The following is a 19901-nucleotide window of genomic DNA, read 5'->3' on the forward strand; positions in this document are numbered from 1 at the left end:
AATTAGAAATAAAAATTAACATTGGCCTCAACTTACTAGGTTTCAGCAACCACCTTTTCCTTTTTTCAGGCTCGGCGAGAGGAATCCAAAGCACCCCTATATTTTACTACAGGGGGATGAGGATGAGATAGTGAGGCCTCAAAGTATTCCAAAATTAACCCGTAAAAACGAATATTTTGTCATACCATTTTAATGACGCAATCTGCCAGGAAAGATTGATTGTTTGGACAAACTGATTGTGAGGCGAGCGAGCGTTTTGAATTTCATAATAAGTATCAAAAGCGAATCGGTTCTTTCTCGCTCTCACAATGAGTAGAACAATTTAACTGTCTCAATTGATTTTTGGCTCTCAAAATCAGTTTTTCGTCTTATAGTAAATTTAAAGCTTTATTTTTTACTGTACCAAGCTTTCGCAGGCACCCTTCATTTTGACAAGTTTTAATAATTAAGTTGGATAAAGCATAACTTCCTTGAATAAATATTTTTAGTCGCTCGTGTGAAATTAGGTAGATAATTAAATCTTACGAAGAAAAAACAACACTCCAATGTCATACTAGACTATTTAATATTGGATGAGAAAATGAAAAATAAAAGCGTCGTTTTTTTCGTAATTTTATTTTGTTCAATTGTCGTTTTATTTTCTTAAAATGTACAGAACAATGAATGGGATGCAGTGATGTGTCTGGCTGGACGCAGTGAGACAAATTGCAACGTAAAATAGAGATATACAGTCCGCCGAGCGTTGCTGCAGTTATTTAAACAAATGAGATGCATAAATAATAGTACAATCGAGACCTACACATTATATTCCTCGTCGAAAAAGGTTCAATTACACGTACTAACTCCATTATTACAATAGATTACAGTCAGTAAATGCGATTCGTGTTTGGAGGGGGAAAATAATATAAATGACTGACGAGAGAGAGAGCGGAGCAGGAACCTGGGATTTGATTCCGCAGGTATATAGAGAGTCGGTCGACAACAACAATTAAACAAAAGTAGTGAGTCGCGTCTAAATTTAAACGAAACAAAAAACAACGAAATAATTCGATTTCACAATAAAATTAATAATTGTTCTAGATAGAATATTGTCAGGGGAGAGCAGTGCGAATTCTTTACAGAGAGGCTCGACGAGACACAAACAAAAAACAAGCATTACACGTAATTATATGTATAAACCAAACGTGGTGCGCGTATGTACAGAATGAGACACGTTATATGAAAATAAATATGCATCGGTGTGTGTATGTGAGTGAGTGAGTGAGTGGGGGTGTATATGAATAACTAAATCTGCGATGGTCATCGTTTCGTCTCCGCATATTTTCAAATCATATATAAAATTTACACAATTATAACATTCTAAAGACTTGAATTCGCTAAGATTCGCTGTTGATGTGCGCGTCGACGGGCGTCGACACTCTTAAAAATAAACAATCAATTACTTTTTAAGCGTTCAACTAATGTTATCTCAATAATTTAATACATAATAATAATGATCATCCATCGTCTTTTCCCTTTCAACAGTCGTGTCTTTGGTAATCAAGCAAACTAAATAAATTTCTGCTTGGGGCGTCTTTCCCGGAGAGAAACAAAAATTCGGAAAGCCGAAAGTTAAGATAGTATAAAGTCTTCTAAAAGCTCGAGCGGAACCCAACGTAATGGATTGACTAATGGAAAACACGCCCCAAGAGCAAACAGCCTTGATCAGAAAACAAAAAAACTTTGCTAACAGATAACGTGACCAATTACTATTTTTGGTGCGAATGCAGCACTTGGTGCGTATCAACTTAAACATTAGAGTACATATATATTTCATTCATTATACACAGGACAGAAAAAATACTGCACATTCTCAACTTGGTCTTGTCAAGAAGTATCCTTGTGGCGCGGGAGGTAGCAAAAAATAATAATCAAAAAGTAGAGTCCTTTACGCAAAACACGAGATTTTGCCACGAGAGAGTCACACGTACACACTCAATTCTGCGCATGGGAGAGTAATATCATCATCCACGTGACCAATCACTCGGCCGGCTTCCCGAAATTTAGCTCCGATTATTTTTTCAAGTCGAAGCCGCCGTACGTCTCGTCGTCCGCCGAATATATATATATTTATATATATAAATTTCGTTTTACAAGTTACAAGTATTTAGCATTCGTCCCTTATTAAAACTTGTTAATTTCTTTGGCTGCTGTGAGATCTGGACTCGGGGGACTTGTATCTTCCCGGATCGAGCCCAAGCGTCCACCTGCTCAATCAGGCGAGCCGAGCCGACGCCGTGGGCGACGAGGCGGCCAGCACGGCCGTCAGGGGCGACCTGCTCGCCGTCTTCAGCGCCGTGTACTCGTCCATCTGCAGGTGGTGGCCGCCGCTGCTGTAGTCCAAGCCGGAGACCCCAGCAGGCACTGCAAATTGTAAAACAAATCGTTAGTTCGTCTCGTTTGAGGGGCTAAATTTAAAAATATAATTATTAATTTAAAGACCGACTTTGACGAAGTTTCTGAGCACACCAATCGATTCCTGAGGGTCGAATTAGGGAAATTGGATGTTTTTCCGACCAAAAAGTCCAGCGCGACGTGCGTAGAACAAGTAGAACATTTTTCCCGCCAAAAATATGAACCTGCGCATGTGTCAGAGCTGGCACACGCCAACCACCGGCTGATAGTGGCTGACGTGACGCCTCCCCTCGGCCACACCAGCTCTGACGCATGCGCAGTTCTCGCATTCATATTGTTTTGGCGGGAAAAAAGTTCTACATGTGCTACGCACGTCGCGCAGGACCTTTTTCTCGGAAAAACATCCACTTTCCCTAATTCTACCCTCAGGAATCGATTGGTGGGCTCAGAAACTTCGTCAAAGACAGTCTTTAAATTATAAATCAGGTTCTGCTAAAGTAATAAAGAATTTAAATAAAAATTCAAACAGCTTTGACAAAAACGTTTTGGTTTCTTTTCTGGGCAAGGTTTCGTCTTTATACTCACAGGTTACTTACTAAGAAGACCACTGGCACCATATCCGTATGAGCTGTAGGGCGCTGCATACTGCGAGTAGGTGGAGCTGTACGAATACTCGGTGCCGGGTCCGCCGCCTCCCACTGCAACAAGATGCACAAAATGAGACGCAAAACCAAAAATAAAATAAACAGCAAGAAAACACAACATATAGAATCATGCCAAAAGGTACCTTTCCACCAAACAGAGATCGAGTGTCTTATTATTTCTTGCCGAGCTTTTTACGTACCGGAGGAGGTGGTGTATTGTCCGAAGCTCGGCAGCACCGTGTAGGCGGGTGCCGTGACTGGCGAGGAGGTGGTCGGCGCCGGTTGTAGCACCGTCAGCGAGCCCTGGTGCTGGATTATCGGCATCGGGGAGGTGTTGGACGTGGGGATCGGCACCCCGGGGGACACGTGGCCCCCGGCGCCTGCCATCAGGGGCGAGGAGGTGTTGTGATAGCCGCCGGTTGCGCCGCCGTCTGCACGTGCACAGCAAAAACAAGCACAGAACACACAACACATGCTTAGTCAACGCAACAAAATCAAAATCAAATTAGGCAAATGGAAATTAGATACAGAAAAAAGCTACATTAATTAATATTGAAGGTTTATTTTTTTAAATTTTTGAATGGTGACAAGTTTTAAATATTTACTAGCAAGTTCTCATTAACAATCTCAATAATTCCGGCTCATTTGAAAAAAGCAAATTGGGAAAGTCCGTCAGCAAACCTTGTCGATTTGAAAATTTAAATATTTTTTTAAATTAAAACAATAAGTTGTGAATTTTTAATGTTCAAGCAACAAGTTACAAAGACAAGAAGTTTGCCAGCTTGAAATCACAGAATAAAAATATCAAGTAAGCAGCTGATCGAATTGGCAATAAAGCAATAAAATTGCAAACAGGTTAGAAACAAAAAAGAAAAGAGTGTGAATGCAGTCAGTCAACAAAACAACAAGCGCACGTACTCATGGATCTCGTATGGCGCGCGGTGCGGCGCGGGCAATCAATTAGAAAACAAGCTGAAGGGACTGCGGGCGCGAGCGAGCGAGCGAGAGAGCTCATCTCTCAACTGAAATTACCTTGGTACGGAGAAATCGAGGAATCGAGCACGCCCGATGAGGTTACGTTGGGTTTCATTTCCTGCATGGTGATTGGCACTAGTGGGGTCAAATTACCACTGCCTGTCAAACGAGCCAAAAATCGCTATTTAGAGGAAAAGCATTCACGCCACAACAAATAACAAACAACACATGCAGCCGTGCACTATAAGAAAATATATTCAATTTTAAAAAACGCGGCTTACCAAGGGAGGCGGCGAGGGGTGTGCTGTACGACGGCGTCGACTGGGTCAGCGACTCGTAGAGGTCGCCCGAGGTGGTGGTCGGGAACGCCTGGTTGTCCGACACGAAACTCTGCACGCTGTACGGCGAACCGCTGTTGCCGCCCGCGGCGCCCGTGTTTCCCAAATCAAGCAACTTGGACGACCAAATCTGGAAAGAGAATTCAAATGTTTAGAAAAATACTTGAAATCCGATTTAATTTAAAAATCAAGAGTTTCCCCAATAAGTGGCATACACCGTTGGACAGATCGCGACGAGAGGAATCGGAATATGCCAAGAAAATACGTTCACGCACTCTAAATTTTGGAGAAAATTGCCAAAATTTGAATTTTTACTGTAGGAAGGTCCTTTTTATTGTTGCAAATTGTTGAAAAAATTGTTTATCGATCAATTGCGTATGGCATCCAACAATAATTTAATGCTTCCTTTGATTTTCAAAAGTCACACAAAAATAAATAAAAAAGATTTACATGAAATTTTGGCAGAAGTAAGCTGGACTTGGTAATCTTCAAATTAATTGATATTAATTTAAAGTAAAAAATTGAATTTTTTCAAACTTACATTTGCGTAGAGGGGATCGCCGTTGTACTGGGTGCGGTTCCTCTTGATGTCATCCTCGGTGTGACCGTTCAAGTCTCGATTCTCGTCAGAAATAACTGTAACAAAGAGGCATTTCGCACGATTAACCAACCGCGTCACTGGATTGCCACAGCTAATTAGGCTCTAAAAATCACAGTTCCAGACTGCTGAGTGCATTATTTCACGATTATTTCGCGCATGAATAGAAGGCGATTATATTATTTGCATTTCGGCTGACTATAGAAAAAGAAGGAGCCTCTGTTTCTCAACTTGAGCTGCGGCTGCAACAATGGGGAATTAACCGTCCGCGTCGCGCGCGAGACAAAGTTCGGCGTAAAAATAGCGAGAAAACCAAGCAAGCAAGCGCGCGGGTTTTGAGCGGAAGAACAAGGTGCACATTGTCTGTCACCGCACGCGGGGAGAGAGCATATGCCGGGCCATTTAATCGAGATCAAGAGCACACCGACACTAATTAGCCGCGTGGAATCTCTTTGTGCCATCCAGTCGAGTTATCTGCCGCCTAATTAGTTAACCCCTGCAAGCGGCTCGATTGCATCGCCGTCTATTTATTCATTCCGCGCCGCCGAGAGAGAGAGCGAGCGATGCCACTCGAGATACACGCGCCGCCGCTACCGCACTCACCCCCTCCCTCTGGGCGGATTTTTCGCACCCACCAGATTTCTGGCACCCTCGACGCTCGCGCGACGATCAGGATGAGGAAAGTGAGCTTTTGCCGCACGAGAAACTATTCGTACAGGGAAATCCAGGCAATACAAAACTGTTGGCGTGACCGGAAAATTTTCAGAATTTTGATAAAGAGGCAAATTCTTGACTTTTATCTCATTTAGCGAGTAAGTGCGAGCGTGCCGCCACGTTGATATGAGTGTAGGAATTTATCATACTGGAAGTGGCGAAAGTTAAAGAATGAATTGATGTATGATAGTTGAAAAAGTATCACTGATTTTTTGTTTGATAAAAAGTTTAGGCTTGTCTGGGACTGCAATTTAATGACATCAAGCGATAAAAAAGTCAAATCAATGGAGGAAATAAATTTACAAATTGACCAGTTGCATAAACCCTTAGTTATTGAAGCCGCCAACAGATGGCGCAACCACAGACTTTCTTAAAAAATTTTGTTTTAAGCGGTTTTAAGTCATTTCCGCTGCGATTTCACACTCAATCTAGCTATTTTGCTTTTTTTAATTAATTTGATTTTTTTTTGACGTGCTGAAAACCAAAATCGGTTCAGCCATTCGCCGTAGAAACGTTGGAAAGATTTTTTTATTTCAAAAAATAGTTTTTCACGATTCTACGGCGATTGGCTGAACCGATTTTTGTTTTCAGCACGTCAAAAAATAGCAAATTAATTGAAGAATGCACAGTAGCTAGATTGAGTCTGAAATCGCAGCGGAAGTGCCTTAAAATCGAAAGTCTACGGTGGCGCCATCTGTTGGCGGCTTCGAACTCTTAGGGTTTATGCAACTTGTGAATTGTGCAAAAATAATATGTTTCTCCATTTTTTCTAGCGAATGCCTTTTTCAGCTTAAAAAGTTTTGTACAGTAAAGAAGCTAAACTTTAATATTAATGCCATAAATTAGCAGCAAAACTATCATTTTAACAGAAATCAAACTGCGAAATCTCTGAATAAAGAAATATTATTAAATAGCCTAAAATGTAAATATAATTTTTGGTTTTCTTTGCTCTTGACTCCTTTTTCAAGACCAATTTTGCAACAAACATTCCAAAAAGGAGTGGAGCTAGAAAAAATGAAGAATAACTAACTTATGCGTGCCAATTTAATTGAAAATACGTGGAAGTCGCCGAATATCTTGACTTTTAATTATAGTGGAGGGAAAATTATCATTGCACAAAAAATGTTATTAGGAGCTTGATTTATACGCTGTTGGGGAAACAGAATTGTAGGAAAAATTCACCCTTGGGGTGTAACAGATCGTGAAAATCCTGCATTAAATAAAAAATATATTCTCAGCTTTTTCTGGAACTCTCTAAAGTTATTTATTGAAGCGAATTAAATTCTACAAATTCGCCAAAACAATTGACATTGCTCCGGGAAGATAATTGCGTTGCGGAAATAATTTTTCTGAATAATGATAAAGCCTGGATTTCTTTTCCGCAAAAAAATACACATCCGTATGATATTCTAAGCTTGCAATGTATTTTTAAATGTATAAATTTGACATTTTATTGTAGATTTACTAGAAATTGCATGAATTAAACAATATTCTGAGTAAAAAATCCAATATATACCTGATAACTAGAAGACTACTTAAATAGAGATTATCAATATTTTAAATCGCAAAAAGACAAATCCACCAGGTTGGTTGGTACACTCACCTATGGGCTCCTCGCGCTTGCGCTTGGTGGGTGTGAGGTGCTGATCGGCTTGAGCTATTCCCAAGATTCCGTTTATGCTATAGGAACCTGTTCTCTGGAGGGTGGTGGTGTCGTGCGGGGATGAGGCGATGACTGGGGGTGCGTGTGTGATCACTGATATCGTCTGCGGCGGCGCCGACCCTGAGTTGTTCTGGCCCTGCTGCTGCTGCTGTTGGTGCACGTGCTTGGCCTTCTCGGCGGCCTTGTTGCGCACAATCCTGCGGAACAACACCATAATACATATTGGGTTACTCTCTATCGCTCGCTTTTCCACGTGCAGAAAAAGGGACAGAACAAACGGGTTGAAATTTAATATTATACGCGTTTGCAAATAAAAGAACAGTGAATTATGAAAGAAAATAATACAAGTATTTTGGGCAGGTTTTGAATGCGCCAACAACACCCAACACCTTGGGAAGAAACGCTCTCGGCTCTGAAAAACGTCAGCTTCCTCTTTTTTTAAATGAATGGATAGGGCGGGGAATTTTGAACGGCTTATTTGGAGCTCAGAAGTTGGTTTCAACGCATTGTTTGTAACATTATGACTGCTGTGTTGTTGTTGCAGTCGATTTGCTTTTAAAGAGGAATGATACTGGGCGACAATTAAAAATTATTTAAATTGTTGGATGCCATAAACAATTTGTTCAACAATTTTAAATAATTAAAAAGGACCTTCCAACAGTAAAAATTCAAATGTTGCCAATTTTCTCCGAAATTTTGAGTGCTTGAACATATTTTCTTGGAATATTCCGATTCCTCTCGTCGAGATCAGTCCAACGGTGTACGCCACTTATTGGGGAAACTCTTGCTTTTGAAATTAAATCGGATTGCAAGTAAGGAGACAGCCGTTAGCATTCGAAAAGCACGCTAACTTTCCAACCAATTTTCTAAAAAAATTACTGTGCTTCTTAAATCAATTTAGGCTTTAACTCAATCCTAAGGGACGAATTTATGCATTGGCAACAAGCATTTTCCATAGGCTTTGGCAGTAAATAAAATGATAAATTTATCATTTCAGCCAACACAATTTTAGGTGTTTTGAATTTTGAAATAAATTTTTTCCCTAGAAATAATTTTAAGCTTTAGGAAAATAAATCCACTCTCGAGAAACATTTATTCATTAAGAGACGAAAGCCAACAAAGTTCCGCTTTATTGCTTCGCGGTTATGCAACCGGCTTGGCAGAGTTGCGGTGCAGGTTGCTTCGCTCGCGATTTTCTTTTTCCGCCGCTCGTCGGCGGCCATTTTGGGTAAAAAAGGATTGGACACTTTCCAGGCGGATTTGAAGGAAATCAATCGCGAGGTCCAAAAGTGAGCGAGTGCTTGCTCGCTGGTTGCCGGGGGACCAGAGGGAATTGCTCTTCAAATTTGCCTCAATCGCGGGTGCGTGCAATAAAGTGGGCGAGGGAGCAGCGATCTTGCATCGGGGGTGCGATGCTTGACTAAGTGCGTTTCAGCCAAGGAAAGGAGAGCGAGCGCCACGGATTGAGGGAGAGGAAAATGGCCAAGAAGAAACACAAAGACGGAGCAAATCATGCGCATTGGCAAAGTGTTTTCCCACCAATCGCGAGATTATTCCGCTGCAGTGGAAAAACCACCACCCTATCTGCCCCAAGCGAGTGGAAAAATCGGGGACGGCTCGATATTTTTCAGGCTCCAGATTTGACAGATTCGCCAGAGTTGCTTTAAAAAATGTAGAGAATTCTGAAAATGGCAGAAACTAGGATTTTTTAGCTGGAGAAAATATTTTAAAGTGGAATGATTATTTGAATTTTTGGATGCCATAAGCAGTTGATCGATAAACAATTTGTTCAACAATTTGCAATAATAAAAAAGGACCTTCCTACAGTAAAAATTCAAATTTTGCCAATTTTCCCCAAAATGTACAGTGCTTGAACATATTTTCCTGGAATATTCCGATTCTTCTCGTCGAGATCTGTTCAACGGTGAATGCCACTTATTGGGGAAACTCTTGGTTTTGAAATTAAATCGGATTTCAAGTAAGGAGACAGCCATTACCATTTGAAAAGCACGCGAACTTTCCAGCCAATTTTCTCAAAAATTTCAATTTAGGCTTTAACTGAATCCTAAGGCACGAGTTTATGCGTTGGCAACAAGCATTTTCCAGGCTTTTGCTCATATTGACTAAATCTGGATTTCACTTCCTTTTTGGTACAATTGTGACTGTTGCACACTGCAACAATTGATTGAATCGGCCGCTCACTAAAGCCAACGACGCACAAAGAAATGTCGTCCTCCTTAAAAACAAAAACGGATCTTTAGAGACAACAGTGCTTTATATTTCTGAACGCTGCATGGCTTAATAAAAAGTGGTCAGAAACCGTGTCGGCGCCTTTCTCAGGTAGCCATCAGCACGCTACTTGTTTCCTCTGCTTCAAGCCCAGTTAGTCTTGACACATTTTTGCGTCGGGCGGGCGGGTGTCAATGGAGGCATTGTCTCGTGAGAGCCAATTTAAATTTAGAACGAGAAATTCATAAGAGAGCAGGGGTTCTGGTCAAAACGACGAGCAGCCACCGAAAAATTGCAACCGAAATTTATTCATTGAATCGGTGCTTTCCCTTTTAATGAATCGGGGGTCGAGCGTGTGTGTGTGTGTGTGTGATGGAAATTACGAATCGAAATGCGTAAATAACGAGCAACAGCATGCATTTGTAACTCGATCCGCGCGCTGTTTACGCGGCATTGTGTTGCGCGCCCGCCAGCCACCCCTTTCGCACGCACATTGGTCACACAGCAGTCGACGCCCATTACCATAAGAATTGCTAATTATGACTTACGGCTTTTCCACTGCACTGATTGCCAGCCAGCGTGACCGTGAAAAATCTAGCTCATTTTTTAAATTCGACCCTGCCTCATTTTTCAAACTGCACCGCGACTAAAATGACAAGTTTGAAATTTATATCTATTTAATTTTTGTTTCTCTTAGACAAAATTATGACTGATTTTATTATCGTTTATATTCCAATTTTTCTTGCCAATAATATCATAAAATTTCCTAGGGATTGCAATTCTTCTAAATACTCTTAGAGTCTTGGTCAAGTCTTTTCACTGGTGAATATAGATAAATATGCAAATTAATAATTATTACAACCTTTAAATAAATTGCCTTGGAAGTCGGCATTAACCTTTAATGCGCAACAGGATCACCTTTCTATATAATTTAACTTGAAATTATTTTTAAATCAAACAAATTGGCTTTTAACTGTTTGTTTTGAATTAAAAATAAACACGATAAAAAGAGCTGAAAAATTAAATTCAAATATAAGATTTTAAAGAGCAACAATTTAATTTAGAGAAAATCCCCTGGGAAAATAAGTGTTTGTTTCTTTTGCTAGGATTCTTTTAAAAGTTTGTATCTTTATATTTAAAATTTGTATCGATGACTTGGCTTGGAGAAATCAACCAAATTGAATTAATTATTTTACAGTGTCAAATAGGATTTTATGCAAACAATTCAAACGGTTTTACAACTCTTGAAATTGCATCAATCTTGATTTCTTTTCTGTCCAAAATTAAAAATATTCACGGTTCTTACACTCGTCTATAATTTCACCCTGATTTAAAAAAAATGTAGTTGGCCTTATTCCAGTAATAAAATCATAATTTTCATTGATTTTTTGTGTGTGTTTTGCTCGTTTGTGACAAACAAATCAAGCGACCACTCGAGAAGCAATCAGTGCGGCTGTTTTAGCAGCTCTGGAGGCGACTAAGCCGACAAATCCGCTCGTAAGCCGCTCGACAAACACGGGGTGGATGAGTTGAGAGAGAGTGAGAGAGAGAGATGACACCGTATAAAACGAGGGGGGTTGTGATTGGGGTTCAATAAACTACGAGTGAGAGTGTATTAAAGTCGACTGGAACACGGTGTAAGCAGCTGGCCGTTTATGGGAAACAGCGCTATTATTATGTCACCCCGCGGCCGCTGCCGTGCATATACGATTGCCTTTTTGAATCGCAGAATCGGTCCGTCGGTCGGTCGGTCGGTGTGAGTGAGAGGGGTCGCGCGCGCATGATGTTTTTCCGAGAGCAGAGCTTTTGATTGCAACCCTCCCGACTCGGGCTCTCCAACTACCACCAACATCCATCAAACCGGCAATTGATGAACTAAAGTAGCAGCAGCAGCGGCGGCGGCGGCGATACAAAGGATGCTGGCTGCCTCGTCGGAAAAGTTATGTGTTTTGTGCGTTGTGGATGCAGAAAGGGTCCTTATTTGACGCCTCCTGCCTGATGGAGAAACTCTGTTTTGACTTTTCCTGCGTGCGTGCGTGCCGTTCGAGTCTGCTCATTCAGACCGAACGAACGAACGCTGCGCCTTTCCCTCCCTTTAAAGGTGACTATTTGAGCCCGCGTTTCCCACGCCAATGCATGCATTTTCGAGCCAATATAATTGTTTCGAAGAAGGTGTCAAACGGCACCTGTGGGACTAATTAGCGCTGGTCACTCGCTGCCGCTACACGCACACGTGACTTATTGCCCCGGGTCGCGGTCTGTCCACAAGCGAATGACCACCGATTCTTCACGAGCAGCCAGCCGACCCGTCTGCCTGCCCTTCCGCCCATGCTTGGCTGCCCACCGAGCACAAAAAAAATGCACGACGACGACACACAAAAACCGTTTGCAACACAGGTGCACCGAGACATATGTATCCTGCGTCTAGAAAAATGGTTTGATTCATTTCTGGATTTTATAATATGACAAAATGCGCGAACAAAAGCAGAAAAAAGGAAAATCTTTTTGTGCATTTATATTTATTCTCTCTATTGCAATGCAAGTTATAAAACAATTCGCTCGGATTTCCTGCTGATTTCGTTTAAATGGATTGAATATGCTGCTCGTGCTCATATCCCAGGCGTGTTTATTGGAAGCTCAAAAAATATTTGCCTGTGTAAAATTTACAGCCAAGTAGATTATTGTGTTCACAAAAACCCACCTGTCGTGGCAGCCTTTTCAATTGGTTAAATATGAACTTAATAAAATTCTGCAAAAACGTATTGTTTTAACATTTTCTGAACTAAGAAAAATACCGTAAATGTATAAGATTTAAAAATTGGACCATTTTGATCAGAATTAACTCTTTGCCGCGTTAAATAAACTATATTCTTGTTATACTGGAGAATTCACCAGTTGCATAAACCCTAAGTGTTCAAAGCCGACAACAGATGGCGCCACCATAGACTTTCGATTTTAAGACACTTCCGCTACGATTTCAGACTCAATCTAGCTACTGTGCATTCTTCAATTAATTTGCTAATTTTTGACGTGCTGAAAACCAAAATCGGTTCAGCCAATCGCCGTAGAATCGTGAAAAACTATTTTTTGAAATAAAAAAATATTTTCCAACGTTTCTACGGCGAATGGCTGAACCGATTTTGGTTTTCAGCACGTCAAAAATTAGCAAATTAATTAAAAAAAGCAAAATAGCTAGATTGAGTATGAAATCGCAGCAGAAATGCCTTAAAACCGCTCAAAACAAAATTTTTAAGAAAGTCTGTGGTTGCGCCATCTGTTGGCGGCTTCAAACACTAAGGGTTTATGCAACTGGTCAATTGCTTAATTTAATTGATCATAATGTAAACTCTAGTTTTTAAGGGAAAAGTATCCGGCTCCTCAATCCAGTGATTTTCCTGCAAATAAAATCAGGATTTGCAGACTAAGATCATTTTGACTGCACTCATTATCAATTCCTGATTGAAATCAAGAATGTCTATCCACATCCCCATTTTTTCCGGTATCGATTTCGAAGGAAACAAACATCGTTTCAAATATATTTGGACCGTGAGAGAAAAGCAATTGTTAATGATTGTGGCTTATTTCCTTTCATCTCGTATGCGTCAGATCCTTTTTCTGCGGAAACCAAATTTCGCACTTCTGAGCAGAGAGTGAATGAACGCGGCGCGTGATGGGGTAATCAATCAATAATATCTGGCGGGCGACGATATTGGCGGAGAAAGGGGCATGTGTCGGCGGCGACGACAAACAATCAACACGATCCATATCTCTGTGTATGATGTGCTCTCGGGCCGTCTGGCCTGCTGGGCTGGGCGCTGTGTGTGTGTATAATCGCGCAGATCCATCTGACAATAATTGGCAAGGATACAACACACGGGATTAGAGGCTTTTGATTGGTTGTTAATGCACATTACATTGTGCCGTGCGCGTTGCCGGCTGTGCCGTGCAGCATAGATCACAGGGGGTGCACTTTAAACAGAGCAGCGCGCCGAGGCGCAGGGGGATAATTGGATTACAGTACAGCCTTCGGCATAAGTGCCTACAGTGGCTGGCAGGGCGAGTGAGCAGCCAGGCAACAATATTATTCTGCGCCGCGCGCGCTGCTTTTACCCCTCTTTATGTATTATATCCCCATTTAATGTCATTGGCTGCTTTCAAGTGCCGACTCTCTCTCCGAGAGCTGCAGCCGCAATATTATAAGCTTGTTTTATGCTAATGCACCCATATGCCTTTTATCTCGGCCTCCAACCACCGACAACCGGGGGTGGATTCGCATTTTAATTTTTAAAACAGCCCGAAAGTCTCTGTCTCAGTGAGGCAGCAGCCGGTTTGTGTGAATAACTCATCAAGCCACCATCAAAAAGCCGACCACGCTTTATTTCCCGCCGCCACTTTATGGCCGCTCGCGCACGGGCCTCAAGGAGAAAAAGCACCCCCTCAGCGAAAGTGCTGCGCGCCGCCCGAGAAAGATATAGACCTAATTTAGCAGCGGGACCCGCGCACTTAAAACAAATCGCCGCCGCCGCTGCTGCTCCTTCGCCTGCACGAAAAATCGCCTTTGACTTGCATAAGCGCGACATCAGACGGATTTTTTAATTAGTTTGCGGTCGGGCGGCAGGGCTGCTGCGACTAACAAATTGCAAGGAGGGATTCTCCGGAAATTGGCCTGATGCGGTTTCTTGCAAAATTAATGAATGAACATTTGGAGATGAAAAATGTGCAATTCTATTAGAAAATTTAAGGATTTTCCACATGATTAGAAGAAATAAGTTGTTTAAAATTTTCTTTGTATTAATTAAAAGTACGAAGCAAAATTTGTTTTCCCCAGACTTGATTCATACATTTTTAGACAAAGTATTATCGTTTCCATTATATTTTAAAAATTGTTTCTAGTCTCTAAAACCTTTCCGCGGGCAAAAATCAAATGATTTTAGAACATTTTGAGAGCTTCTGCTATTTTAATTCAATATAAGTCATTTGGTTTTACTCGATTTGTAAAGATTTCCTGACATTTGCGAAAATTTTCACTCCCTTCTTCTAAACAAACAAAATTATGAATGAGATTTTCTGACCTAGCGCCAAAGGATTTGTGATGTAATCTCCGCACAAATCATTCCCTTTGGCACTATTTTTTACTGCTCTCGAGGGCGAGTGAAATCCTGCAAAGTCCAGCGCAGCACTACTTTTAATCGAGATAGTTGTCCAACAGCAACAACAATGGCTTTGCAGGGGGGTGATTTATGTTGATTGTTGTTGTGCAACCCAAGCGCCATAAGCAGGCGGACGGGTGTCTCATCTGGTCGAGCCGCGTCGGCCGGGCTTTTTGCAAACAGCTACACTTTTATTGCAGGAATGGCGGCTGGAGCGCGCCCGGCATAAATGGCACCCGCCCGACCGACCGCCCGACCGAACGAACGAACGAACGTCGAGCGGGATTTCTCTCTCTCTCCGGAGAAGACAATCCCGAGGCTTTTATGAAGTCATTACGTGTAAGTGGTCAGCTCACATAAATGACGAGAACTGGTATAGTGCCGGGGCCTAATGCACCGCCGCAATTAGGCTGCCCGGCGCAAAACACAACACATCTCGCGAGCGCACATAGCACAGCACCGAAATGACGCCCGCCTTTTACCCTGATGGCGCTCTCAGCTTGATTAGCAGTAAAAAGGCGGATGCGAGCGGCTCAAAAATTCCGGCACATGACGGATTAATTACGAAACATCTAAATAAATTCACGAGCGTCCAAAGATCCTGGTGCGAAATGTTTAATATTTATTTTTTAACGGGATCAAATCGTTTTAGGGCAATAATAAGCAGAATTTATCACAATTCATTTCTACAAATGGACCAGAATCAAATCAGAGCCAAAAAATTAAACGAGGTTTCTCCGGAAGTATTTTAGAAACGTTGAAAATTATTTTTAAAATGTTACAAAAAGAGTCCGATACAAATTCCCTAATAAATTAATACAAAAAAAACTGTTTCATGACTTAAATAAATTTCTCTATTTAGTGTTTTAGCCACCAATAATCAATATTAAAGTTCCTCTCAAAAAGAAGCAGCGGTGCAAAAATAAATAAAACGGAAAGTGTCTTCTTCCCTTGCGGAGCTGCTTGCTTGCTGAGGTTCCGCCCCGCTCGGCTGCAAGCAGTTGTGGAAATCGCAGAGAGCCGAACAGTCGCCGAGAGCGCGAGATATCTCTTTCTGGATCAATACGAGAACCGCACGTAGCAGATAAGTTTCCGGTTATTTTTCTGTTACCTCAAAGGCATGCAGGCATCACTGGCTGCGCGCTCTCTCGCTCTCTCGCAAGCTTGGATACGCTTCACAGCCAACGCAACCATCCACACACCAAGAGTCCGTATGGCCCGACCGACAACCGCCCTCCCGCAGCTCTCTCGCTCTCACACGCCGGCGAATCTTTCTCGCGAAAATCGTCACGAAACCGACCGTTTCGCCGGAGAGCAAATCGACCGTCAAATTTGTCGGGCGGATTCGCTCTTGAATAAATATTGCTCACTCGAATTATCTACTTGGAATGATTGAATTTGGAAAATGCACCGTTTCAACTGATTATTGCAAATTCTCCTGATTTGTATCAGATTATTCATTTCTAGTTTTGAGGTGGAGTTTTTGAAGACATTTAATTTTGAAGATGGAGTTTTCCATGCCGCTAGATATCAGTTTCTTCCGAAAAAGATACAAAAATTATGTATTCCTGTCCATTTTCATGACATATTTGGATTTTTCTCGCCTACATCTATATGAAAGCGTGTACCATCTTTCAGAAATTCTAAATGTTGTGTTATTAAATAATCTAGGATCAGTTTTTGCATTGGTCTGCTCTAATTTATTGGCATAATTAATTTTGTAATTCTGCCCTTTTAATTATTTAAAAAATTTTAATGCACAGAAGCTCCTAATGCTTTTGTTGAGAAATTAAAAATATTTTGGGTAGAAAATGAATGTTTAATAAAGAGATTTGAAGCGTTGCAACCCTAAAAGAGGCGCCAACCGACGGAATTTAAGGCAAAGTTGGCGTGGATCGGCCAAAAATTGGCAATCAGGCTGTCTGGCGCGTAACACAGTAGAAAAAACGAGGGGCCGAGCAGTCAATATTGGCTTTTGTGGTCGGAGTTAGTGAATGCTGCGGCTAGCGGGCCGGCGGCAGCAACAACTCGCTGCTATTTGGGAGGCGTGTTGCCCAAAAAAGCGGCTGCAAATGTATGGGGATCGAGTCGAGTGGTGCGCGGCGGCGAGCATCATCAAATATTGAGCTCTTCCTGCGCTCACTCGCTATCCATTTCGGTGCGGCGGAAGATCTTGCCTGCGCTCTGAGCAATAATTATTCCCCGCGCTCCGACATATAGCGTTAGCGTTCCTCCTGCTCGCTCTCTCTCTTTCTCGAGCAACTTTTCTTTTATTTCGCTGCACGCCTCGTTTTTGCCATTGTGAACGGGAAAGTTTGTTTTGGCGGCGGAGAGGTACCTAAGTTTCCTTGATAAAGTGGAGTCAAAAGTTGCGCAAAAGTTTATCCACGCCGCGCTTCTTCTTCTTCTTCTGCAAATGCACAGCAGCCGAGGAGCAGAAAGAGAGAAAAGAAAATCAGGAGGCGTGACGCCGAGCGCACAATAAAGTTTTGTCTCTCGCTCTCGGCTGGAAAAGAATGAGAAGACGCCGCCGCGGATTGCGAGAGAGAGCAGAAAGCGAGGGCATCGGCGTTTTTAAATAAAATCCCCGCCGCCGCCGCCGATGCAGCCAGCGCCTGATGCAGAAGAGAAAGAGCAGCGATTCAATTTCGGCCTTCGGGGACCTGGGCACGCAGCGAGGGACCATCTGCTCTTTGATATTCGCGCCGGCCTCAGGGGAGGCCGCCCCCGGCATTGAAATCTGTACCGCCATCATCGTTACATCATTGTCCCCCCGCGCGCGTACGTGTGTTTCCCTCCTTGTTTTATTGTCGCCAAATTAAAAGCGGACCCCGCGGGGCCAGTCCATCAGCGGCCGATTAATTATGATATCACGACTGCGCTGCATCAGCCTGAGTGCATTTTTATTGCTTGATTATATCGCACAAAAGGGGTTGACCTTGGCCCTCCGCAGGGATTTTCGCACTCAAATCGACTATAAAATCTGGCAAATGGACCTACGAGATTGCTCCTTTTGATTCGTTTCTGCTGTGCAGCAGTCGGAATTAACATTGCAGTGCCATTTGGACACGGAAAATGCAACGTTTAATCTTCTGTATGTGTTGGCAAAAGTAGAAATTAATGGAATAATTATATCCATTTAATCTAGTTTTTAAAGTGGAATGATACAGGGCAACAATTGAACATTATTTTGAATTGTTGGGTGCCTTAAACAATTTTCAATAATAAAAAAGGAACTTCCTACAGTAAAAATTCAAATTTTGTCAATTTTCTCCTAAATTTACAGTGCTTGAGCATATTTTCTTGGCATATTCCGATTCCTCTCGTCGAGATCTGTCCAACGGTGTTTGCCACTTATTGGGGAAACTCTTGGTTTTGAAATTAAATCGGATTTCAAGTAAGGAGACAGCCCTTTCTATTTCCAGCCAATTTTATCAAAAAATTACACTGCTTCTTAGGTCAATTTAGGCTTTAACTGAATCCTAAGGGATGAGTTTATGTTATGCATTGGCAACAAGCATTTTCCAGGCTTTTGCAATCATTCCTCTTAAAAATTTGAAAAAATTTAATGATTGAATGGAATTTTAAAATATCTACGGATTGATAGAAAAAAAAATTAAAATTTGTTAGATCAAATTAATGCTGCGATTTCCTCGTAAATTATTTGTAGAATGAGTAACGAGGAAATGACATCTTTCGAGTTAGATTCGTTGCTTTTGAAGTTAAAATTATAAGATTTGTTATTTCTCCACTCACCGGTTGATGGAGCTGACGCTGGGCACGTTGTCCTGCGAGCAAATGCCCTCGGCGAGCAGCCTGTCGCGGATTTCCCACGCAAACATGGTCGGATTCTCGCGCTTGTAGTTGGCGATGGCGTCAACGACGGGCGGCGTCGCCACTTTGGGCTTGCTACCGCCGATCACACCTGCTTTGAAGCTCCCCGTCTCGTAATACCTGGAAAGAGAAATTAAATTTTTATTTTTTTATTCACGACTCGAGTCAAAAATAGTGTCGGAGGACCGCCATCTCTCGCGCGCATTTCGGCGCCTATTTCCTCAAAGCAGCGCCGCCGCCACCGCGCCGCATTTCATGGCAGCAAATGCAATTTGTCAACTTATGAGAGCTTCAAAGCCGCTCAGCGCAGTCATCAATGTTTCAGTATGGCATTTGAGCAGAGCACCAGAGAGAGAGAGAGAGAGAGCGAGCGTGTTTGTATATGGTTTAAATACATATATATACATACACACACGGTGGCGGTGCTGATGTCTAATGTATGGCGAAATATAATGACAAAGTGCTGCATTCACTCCTGCGGCTGCTTTTTAGTCTTATGCCGCACACACACACAGCACAAACACAAAACTTTTGCCGCTGAAACCACCAACGCCGCCGCCGCCACTTTGCAATAATTTGAAAATGTTTCATCTGCATGTACGCCGCCGCCGACGTGAGTGCTGAAAATGCACACATGAATTTTATATAATATGAAATATTCGAGCCGCCGCTATGCCTGTTTTTCGCCTCTCTTTGTGCCTACACACACACACACACACAGTACACACACACACACACACACTCACACACACACACACGCCAAACGCTAAATTATTTATGACCGCGCAATCTCTCTTTCACAATTTGCGTGTTCACAACATAACCGTGCCTTTCCACCAGAATTTGTGGCAATAGAAATACTTTCAACCCATCTGAGAGATAATAGATATTTTAAAATAAAAAGATCAACTATTGGGAATGTCCTTAAGGATAAAAATTAAAGAGGAATGATACTGCAAAAGCCTGGAAATTGTTGCCAATGCATAAACTCGTCCCTTAGGATTCAGTTAAAGCCTAAATTGAACTAAGAAGCAGTGTAATTTTTTGAGAAAATTGGCTGGAAAGTTACCGTGCTTTTCAAATGGTAATGGCTGTCTCCTTACTTGAAACCCGATTTAATTTCAAAACCAAGAGTTTCCCCAATAAGTGGCATACACCGTTGGACAGATCTCGACCAGAGGAATCGGAATATGCCAAGAAAATATGTTCAAGCACTGCAAATTTTGGAGAAAATTGCCAAAATTTGAATTTTTCCTGTAGGAAGGTCCTTTTTAATATTACAAATTGTTGAACAAATTGTTTATCGATCAATTGCTTACGGCATCCAACAATTCAAATAATTTTCAATTGTTGCCCTGTATC

At 41.9% G+C, this 19901-nt stretch overlaps 1 protein-coding gene across 6 annotated transcripts in view; it reads right to left on the reverse strand.

Annotated features, from left to right (window-relative positions):
* Window positions 1-596: 596 nt before the first annotated feature.
* Window positions 597-19901, reverse strand: part of sv (shaven) — a 61464-nt gene continuing 42159 nt past the window's right edge. For 3 of the 6 annotated variants that reach the window (XM_065484153.1, XM_065484157.1, XM_065484155.1), the window contains 8 exons: window positions 18462-18659; window positions 7267-7523; window positions 4893-4987; window positions 4295-4481; window positions 4071-4172; window positions 3239-3469; window positions 2991-3092; window positions 597-2403 (listed from right to left, as the gene is read on the reverse strand). In XM_065484153.1, coding sequence (XP_065340225.1) covers window positions 2255-2403; window positions 2991-3092; window positions 3239-3469; window positions 4071-4172; window positions 4295-4481; window positions 4893-4987; window positions 7267-7523; window positions 18462-18659 — 1321 coding nt within the window. In that variant the 3' untranslated portion in view covers window positions 597-2254. Of the gene's footprint in view, window positions 2404-2979; window positions 3093-3238; window positions 3470-4070; window positions 4173-4294; window positions 4482-4892; window positions 4988-7266; window positions 7524-18461; window positions 18660-19901 lie in introns of all 6 variants that reach the window. The other 3 variants (XM_065484156.1, XM_065484154.1, XM_065484158.1) reach the window with 3 other exon arrangements.

This window comes from Cloeon dipterum, chromosome 3, assembly GCF_949628265.1.
Source record: "Cloeon dipterum chromosome 3, ieCloDipt1.1, whole genome shotgun sequence".
NCBI classification, from domain to species: Eukaryota; Metazoa; Arthropoda; class Insecta; order Ephemeroptera; family Baetidae; genus Cloeon; species Cloeon dipterum.